Source organism: Aptenodytes forsteri, unplaced genomic scaffold (assembly GCF_000699145.1).
Source record: "Aptenodytes forsteri isolate BGI_AS27 unplaced genomic scaffold, ASM69914v1 Scaffold76, whole genome shotgun sequence".
In the NCBI taxonomy this organism is placed as follows: Eukaryota; Metazoa; Chordata; class Aves; order Sphenisciformes; family Spheniscidae; genus Aptenodytes; species Aptenodytes forsteri.
In genome coordinates this window covers 308,388-317,087 of record NW_008794444.1, presented here as the reverse complement: position 1 = coordinate 317,087, position 8,700 = coordinate 308,388, and the positions used below count along the sequence as shown (strand labels likewise).

At 38.4% G+C, this 8,700-nt stretch overlaps 1 protein-coding gene across 1 annotated transcript in view; it reads left to right on the top strand.

Moving 5' to 3' along the window:
* The first annotated feature begins 21 nt into the window (after positions 1 to 21).
* The window catches only part of KIAA0586 (KIAA0586 ortholog), a 76,192-nt gene continuing 67,513 nt past the window's right edge, over positions 22 to 8,700 (top strand). Inside the window, exons 1-8 of the mRNA XM_009289824.2 lie at positions 22 to 267; positions 2,449 to 2,528; positions 3,648 to 3,717; positions 4,977 to 5,043; positions 5,724 to 5,901; positions 6,286 to 6,519; positions 7,063 to 7,231; positions 7,957 to 8,124. Coding sequence (XP_009288099.1) covers positions 2,526 to 2,528; positions 3,648 to 3,717; positions 4,977 to 5,043; positions 5,724 to 5,901; positions 6,286 to 6,519; positions 7,063 to 7,231; positions 7,957 to 8,124 — 889 coding nt within the window. The 5' untranslated portion in view covers positions 22 to 267; positions 2,449 to 2,525. The remainder of the gene's footprint in view (positions 268 to 2,448; positions 2,529 to 3,647; positions 3,718 to 4,976; positions 5,044 to 5,723; positions 5,902 to 6,285; positions 6,520 to 7,062; positions 7,232 to 7,956; positions 8,125 to 8,700) is intronic.

Sequence of the window (8,700 nt, the reverse complement as noted above, 5' to 3'; positions counted from 1 at the left end):
CCCTGGCGAGCCTCACGGCGGGCGACGTGCTCATTCGCTCCACGGGTGTCCACAGGGAGAAGCCCGTTGACGCTGTGACAGGAGCTGGTGGCCGTGTGAAGAAAGTGACGATCGCTGTCGAGAAGCTGCGCGAAGTGGTTTCTCCCTGCCAGGCGGCTGGTCCGGCTTCGCCTGGAGACGGAACGCCCTGCCTTCCTCCAGCCTTGTTAGCAAACGGGGCCCCGTGCGGGGGAGCAACCCGCGGCACCCCCTGCAGCGCGGCACCAGGTGCGTGATTTTTGAGGTGAAATCACTGCGTGGTGTTTTCAGCCATGTAGTAGTTTTACAGTTAAGGAACTTTTGTATCCTGATGCTGCAGATATCGCCGCGAAGTTGTGTGTGTGTGTGTGTTTGTTTTCCCAGACTCTTGTTTTGCACACGAAAAGCGACTTGTGCGGGGTGAGGTGGTCAGAGCTCTGTTAACAGAACTCCAGTCTTGACTCCAGATTCCCAGTCCAATTAAATGAGGCAATTATCATCTTTATCAGAAAAATTATGACTGTCATAGAATCATTGAGGTTGGAAAAGACCTCTAAGATCATCGAGTCCAACCATCGACCCAACACCACCATGCCCACTAAACCATGTCCCTAAGTGCCTCATCTACTCGTCTTCTAAATACCTCCAGGGATGGGGACTCCACCACTTCCCTGGGCAGCCTGTTCCAATGTTGAACCACTCTTTCAGTAAAGAAATTTTTCCTTACATCCAATCTAAACCTCCCCTGGCACAACTTGAGGCCATTTCCTCTTGTCCTATCGCTTGTTACTTGGGAGAAGAGACCGACCCCCACCTCGCTACAACCTCCTTTCAGGTAGTTGTAGAGAGCGATGAGGTCTCCCCTCAGCCTCCTTTTCTGCAGGCTAAACAACCCCAGTTCCCTCAGCCGCTCCTCAGAAGACTTGTTCTCCAGACTGTCGTCATGACATTTCAGAAATATGCCAGGCAGGAAGGTTTTAGGCAGCATCAGAGGATGAAACGGTGTACACAGGCAGGGACCTAAAGAAGAAAGTTAAGAGGATCGATGGCTTTCCAGTCTGTCACAGTTTTTAATGCGGTTTGTAGCTCATCTTTGTAGACGCCGTATGTATCTCTTCAATTTTATGCCCAAAGTATAGTCAGCAAGCAAATCCGTGTCTAACAGAATATTGCTCCTGCCAACGGACAGCTCTGAGTAGTCCCAATATTTGGGTCTTCTTTGTGTTTTCGTGGAATTTTGTGAATTATTTTGTGGTTTTATACTGGAAGAAAGATCAAAAGTCTTTTAAACACTTCTCCTCTTTGCTTCTTTAAAGATGATCTTTTCTGGAGAGCTTGAGCTAGTAGATGTTCAAGCTATAGCTGTACAATCTTGCCTTTTTAAAGAACTGTTTATTGGACACTTGAAAGGTAATAAATACTAAATGTTGGAAGTAGGCATTCTGAGAAAGTCATTCAGCTCTAGTCTTTTTTAATTTGCAGAGTTTTTGCAGGTTTTATGGCACAATGTGAGTTTCAGAGCTGGTCAGTGAAACAACTATTCAAAAAACTCTTAGGAAAAAAACAAGTTTCCCTCCTATCTACCATAACTTTATATTTTACTTGTTGAAGTTATTTTTCTTCCCTTGTAGTCTTGGAAAACAAACCAACCAACCCTACTCCTCTTGAACCCCACCTGCTTGACACAAACAACATATACTGGTCAACTGCCTGTACCAATGAAGCTCACATAGATGAGTAAAGAAAATGAAAAAAAAATGGCATCCTTTTCTGTAACTTTAAAAAAAAACTCCTATTTGTAGTAGTACAAAGTAAATAATTTTCAGTCTTTAATAGAATGAGACTAGTGATGTACCATGTACTCTTCAAATTCAAAACTGACACGATCTGTGCTACTTGTCTAGTCAGATAGAATATTCATTTTGTTTCTTTAAAAAACTTATCAGTTACAGTCTTTGGAGTTTGGGGAAGGGATTTTAGTCTTTTTGGGGTCAAGGTTCAAACAGCTTCAAGAGATGTTATTTTTATAGTGTTAGGAAGACGTATTAGTCTCTGACATAACTAAAATGTGTACCGTCCTCCTTTTTCTGTAAGATATGTTGTCGTATAATTGTCTTTCTAGACAAGTAGCTTTCTATGTTCCTATGATCTTTAGACTTGAATTTGAGCTACACATTGTCAATTCTTTTAACGCTCCGATTTTCAGAGACTTTCATATATTGTAAAACAAGTCTATAATCCATGCTCACAGAATTCATTAACGTTTGTAAGCTTCAGCTTGATGGCTGCGGTCATTTGTGTTATGGAAGTCATTATGTTTAGATATCCAAAGATACAAGGCAGAGGAAATGTTGAGATTTGGGTTAGTTGAGGTGTACTGAAAATGCGTAACACATCATTATGACCACAGTAAAACTGCTTTTATTTTAGGAGACCTGAGTACTAAAGGATGTTCAGAACGTCTGCTTTCAGTAGAAAGTTCTACAGAGCCCACGTGTTTATCACAAATGGTAAGAAAAATTACTGTTGCTTCCTGCAATCCCGAACTAAGAGAACAGCATTTTTCTCAAAAAGTTGTGGCTTCTGTAAAAGCATAGCAAATCTTTGGCTCAGCTTCTGCACAGTAACTGTGCAGCTGCTTTCCTCTTTGAGTTGCTGCTAATGTGATACTAATGCTGAAGTGTTTGGAGGGGCTTTGTTTACTGTACTGCTACCTGTTGCATAATTAATACCAAGGCTTGTTTTTAAATTTTAGTGTAATTCTTCTTTTGAAAAGGCGGTTACACATGGCACAATATTTGTTAAAAACCATATTTGTTAAAAACCCAAAGACTTTTTGTAGGTATTTTTTTTTTCTCTGCATATCATAGATAATGAAATGGACATTAGTTTATATGGACCTCTCTAATACTTACAATTAAAAGGCTTATTTCCTTTTGATTTGTTTGTTGTGCCTTACATAGAGTGGAAACTACGTAGGGCGTCCATATGCCATGATAAGCGTGCATGAGGATAAAATTAACCTGTGCTGTGAAAGGATTGCAGCAATGTCTCCGCACGGCCCAAAGTAGACCTAGTGAGCTGAACAAAAGTCTCAAAAGCACGGTGGAGTACTCCACCATCAAATAAGGTTAAGTAAGAGGTTTTTGCCTTCCTAACTTGCCTTTATGACTCCTTGTAGACTTTGATTATTCATGGATTCCACTTCAAGAAAATTCAGCTCTGTCCCTTCAGTTCCACAGTCAGTGTTATGCGTGCTTAATTCTGTGTGTATGGGTAATCCTGAATTGTTTGAGATTAGCAACCTGTATAAACTTAAACACGTGTAGTTTCACTACTACTTCTTTGGCCATAAATGAGGAGAATACGCTTAATCAGCACTTAGAATACATACTTTTAATTTGAATTGTGTTTCTAGGGTTTTTGTCCCTAAAATGTCATGTGAGTTCTTGACTACGAAGTCCAGATGATTCTGCAGTAGAGATCTTAACATGTTTTTTTCCAAGACCTTGTGTTAGTGTGTGGAGATGCTTAAATTTGTGTATTCAGTAATTCCATCCGCTCCTAAAGTTTTGGCCACTGATACCAGAGGCTTTGATGTATGTTTTTCTGCTCTCCTTCTTCTGAAGGATTATCCTAGAGAAGCTGCAGTACAAGAAGATCCTTCACTGCTACTGGAAGACAGCAGAAGACCTAAAGGTAAGACACATCGATGTACTGCTACATCCCCTTTTTGTAAGAAAACTGATTAATTAGAGGAAAAGGGAGCTTTAATTTTATCTTAGGTACTTTTCTTCAATATAGAAACTTTAGAGTGAAAATATCCAAAGGTTTCTTTGATAAAAAGATGGTAATTGTAATTTACCTTTTTAAATTTTGCAAATTTTACTTAGTCTTGCTGGCATTACACTGGCTTATGTAGCTCTTATGATGAACTGAGAGGGGCTTCTACTAGTGCACCAGCATGTTGAGATTCCTTTTGCTAATTGAACTATTCGCGTCTCTGAATAGAGAATTTGGGGGCACACCTTGTTTGGATGCATTTTCCTGTTGTGAGTAATTGTATTACAAATGCATATTTTTCTGCAAGCAACCTACACCATAAAAACTATATTTTTAATCCTTAAGAATCTAAGAAATCACATTGTTGATGCCTTTTCCTTTAACTTCTGAATCTGCCAGTCAGTTTCAATCAGATTTGGGGAAGTGAAGACTTTTTAAAGAAAATACACTTCTGCAGGTTTCATGGATATCTGTGGCTGTGTAGAGGAAAGAAACACAAATCAATACCCCCAATTAAGGCCAAAAATAAATGCTTTAGTTTCCTCTTTTACGCTCACAGAGGCAGCAGCTGGCTGGCGTATCAGCATGTGCGTACTAGCTGTGTGTAGTCAGCAGTAGAGAAACACCAAACCTGCCACAACTTGGGTTGTTACTTCTGCCCAGCAAACAGTGGGTGAAGAAGAGCCTGCAATCCTTTTAGCATAACTTAAAGCTATTGTGAAAGTTTGTTGGGATTTATGATGACTGTGGGGAAATATTCATATCATCGTTCTATTTTTTTTTTTAGTTAAATTTTTTTCAAGTTAGAATTTGCAGGGTTTTATTGAATGGGTTGTCTGAGCTCAAGTTACCGTTCATATAGCTCTTTCCCCCAGATTATATGAAGGTAAGGTATTGTCATTTTCACAGCATACCAAAATAGATTTTATTGATACCAACATTCAACACTAGATAAAATTGTGTTAAATGAAGCCTACCCTTACTCTCATGATGATTTAAGTCTGCTACTTAGTGAAGGGAAACAATTTGTTATGGCAATAGATAATGTGGTTTGTGCAGGCAACAGATTCTTCACAGCAAATTTGTACATGTTGAAATAATGCTTTGTCTACCTCTAAAATAGACATTTTGTGTCAGTTAACCCGACAAAGTATATTTTATGTCCTTCCCCACAGACGATGTTTTTATTTCTCAATATGCTACTGGCCAGAAAGAGGCTTTGAGAGCAGTGTTAAAGCAAAAGTAAGTATCTGTTGTTGTTAGTGTCTCAGCTGTTCGGTTTCTGTGCAGATATAATACTGTACTTCTTCAGTTTCTGCCAGAATGCATAGCTGGTAAGGAAAAAGTATTCTTTATTGTTCTCTGTTAGTATTCTCTTTCTGTCTTTGAAGGTGTTTTCAGTTTATTTTACCATTCAGAGCTCACTGGAGTATCTTGTTTATTTTGCATATTTTTGGTAATGCCTTTAGACTATTTGAATTAATGATTTCATGATAACAAGAGTCAGGCAAGGTCTGCTCTGATAGATGATTCATTTCATGCCAAAACCATATAATATTTTTAAAGACATACAAGGACACATGCTGTTTATCCATAGGCTGAAAATCTTGAAGATCAGAAATTTAGTTGGACTTTGTTACTAGTACATTGAACTTTGCAAAATACCACCTGTAAACATATTCTTTGTTGAGGTTGCAGTCATCACAGGGAAATGCCTTTTATATTAGAATCTATAACATAATCCTGAGAAATTTCTTGTGTCATGCTAAAAGATGAGAATAAAATTGTTTCTTAGGTGTCAAGAGCTTCAAGGAGAACTGCTTATATAAGTAGTGATATCAATGCTACATGGGGGAAATCATTTGCTTGGAGGGGATATGGAGAAAACAATGCTATTTACGGGCACTTGTTTATTTTGATAGAACTCAAAATACTCCTGTACTTAAGGAGGTGAAGGTACAGCTCTTGGGGAATGCCTCCACAGAAAAAAAGGAAAGTGTTGGTCAAGACATCAGGTCAACACACAGGGAAGTTGATTCTGCAACAACCATTGCAGCAGCAACTGCTGCTGCCGTTGCTACTACAGCTCCGCTTCTTAAAGTAAGTAGCTTGTGGTAATAGTATTTCTTTATCCACTTAGAACAGTACGTGTTGAAATTGTTGGTAGTAGAGCCAGAGAGACTGAATGTGTCTGCTTACTGTTTTCTTTGCGTCGGTGATTTCAGACTTACTGACCAATATACCAGAGAGAACTAATTTGGATTTGGCTAAATGGGCAAATGGACAGAGACCATTTGATTTATCTTTTAGAAGAATTTCATAGTATTGCTAAACCACCAAACGTTAGGGCTAGCTAGGATTTTATTTGTTTCTTTTGGGAAGCAAATCATTCCATGATGATGGGAGGGATGTTTTGTTCTCTTCATGCTTGCACCTCTTCTGCAGTAAGGGTTTTTTTTCCTTTTTTTTTTTTTTTTCTCCCAGGTTCAAAATGAATTGGAAGCAAAAGTTAACTCAGTTTCAGCATTACTTCATAAACTACAGGAGACAGACAGACAACTGCAGCGTGTTGCTGAACAACAAACAAATACAAAGACTCAACATGAGAAGCCCCACTGTCACGAAAGAGTCAGTGAGCTTGAAAAACAAATGAATGCTTTCATGGTGCAACGGATTCAGCATTTGGAAAAGTTACAGGAGCAACAAATGAATATTCAGGTATCTAAGTAACAATGCAGAAGCTTTCGCTTAATCATTTCTTCTGTATCTCAGTGTTAATGTTATAATAATTTGGATTATATCTTAGTATTAGAAAGAAAGAAAGATCTGTGGCCAGCACATGAGCTTTTCCCAAAAGGGAAAAGTTTTATTTCTGGTTCTGTCCCAGATATCTGCTCCCCTCCCCCCTGTAATTTTTGTGTCTGTGGAAAGTAAATGCAAAAGTTGTGAAGTGTTCTCATTCCCACTAAGAGATTGTTTACACCTTTGTTAATGGAAGAAACTTTCATCTAATAAGTAGCCAGTCAGACACAACAGCTAAGAAGAGTTATAAATTGTTTCTTTGGAGAGTCCTCCATGCTTTTTTGAAAGGCAGAATAATGTCCAAGCACGTCTGTGTTCCGAGGTTGTTGTAAATGACTTTTCTGTCAGATAGCATGTCAAAATCTGATTAATACGATTACATGGCAAGTATTAATGTTTAGAGTTTTATTTGGGAAACTAATGCATATATCAAAAATACTTTGTAATTCTGTCTCTTAGTCTCATCTCATTAGCTCTGCAGTCAACACGGGTGGCTTACAGCAAATTCACGTACCTTCCTCCAGCCTCATGACAAAACAATCTGAGAAGCCAGAACAGCGATTACTTACTAACGAAGTGTCTTCATGTCAGAGGGGTTTATTTCCTACCAGCGGTCCATCTGCCCAAGGTGAAGGCAAATTCTTAATATCTTACTTCCAGTGTTAGTTTTGCATTCATTTTGTTTCCATTAATAGTGGAATGTGCATCACATCAGTAATGAGTAGTAAACATTTCGTCTGTATAATTGATTTTATTGCCTGGTATACTATATAACGTATACCACTTACTCTGAAAATGTTCCAGTTTAAATTAAAGTGAGAGTTTGGTATTTGCTAAGTGCTTAGTCTGTACCAGAAGAGGTCTAGGCTTAACCTAAAATAATCTTACTGAAAAATAATCTATGTGGAAGCTCATAATGAACTAGCTCATACAATGGCTGGATTTTTTTTTTGATCCCTTTATAATAGCACTTGGAAGTATGAAATTTTCTTCCTGTTTACTTTTTTAATTAGTTCTGTAATGTTTGTATTTGCTAAGTGCTTAGTCTGTACCAGAAGAGGTCTAGGCTTAACCTAAAATAATCTTACTGAAAAATAATCTATGTGGAAGCTCATAATGAACTAGCTCATACAATGGCTGGATTTTTTTTTTGATCCCTTTATAATAGCACTTGGAAGTATGAAATTTTCTTCCTGTTTACTTTTTTAATTAGTTCTGTAATGTTTTGCATTTTTGTGAAAAATGTAATGTTGGTTCGTAATGTTGGCATGTTTTTTTTTTCTCTAGATTTGTTTTCCTATGAAGAAAACTGTTAACATTTAAATAACGTTAATTTGTTTTTCCCCCCTGAAGCATATTCAAGCCAATTTCAAAGTCGTGGCATTCATACACAAAAATCTCCTCTAAAGACACCAGTTCCTCGGAGATATGCTCCAGAACCTGTGTCAAAAAATGTGAAAATCTCAAAGAAAGAAAACCCTGCAACAGAAAAGGAAAATGTTTACAAATCCACATGTGAAGGTATTGTGAGTAAGACACTCCTGTCCTCCACTAGTAGGAATAGCATGGCCTGGGGTTTACTTTGTGTGGTCCTCACCTGTTTTGAGCTGTTGGGTTGCTGGCACTTAAATACATGTATTCAGAACATTTGAAAGTACGTTTGGGGAGGGTTAATTTTGTGCATAAGCCACTCAAGTAACTAAAGACTTAATGACAGTACTGATCTAACCTATAGCTTCTGGACAGAATTTCTCACTGAAATATTTTCTCAGATGAAAAATCAAATGACCATTCATTGTCAGGTTTAAGGAAGATTATATAGAATAATGTAAAACTTGGGAGCTACTCAATAACTTTGTCAATATCATTGGTTGATGTCCTGGTTTCAGCAGGGATAGAGTTAATTTCCTTCCTAGTAGCTGGTACAGTGCTGTGTTTTGGATTTAGGGGGAGAACAAAGTTGTTAAGGCACCGATGTTTTAGTTGTTGCTAGGTAGTGCTTACACTAGTCAAGGACTTTTCAGCTTCCCATGCTCTACCGACTGAGAAGGCTGCAGGTGCACAAGAAGCTGGGAGGGGGCACAGCCAAACTGGCCA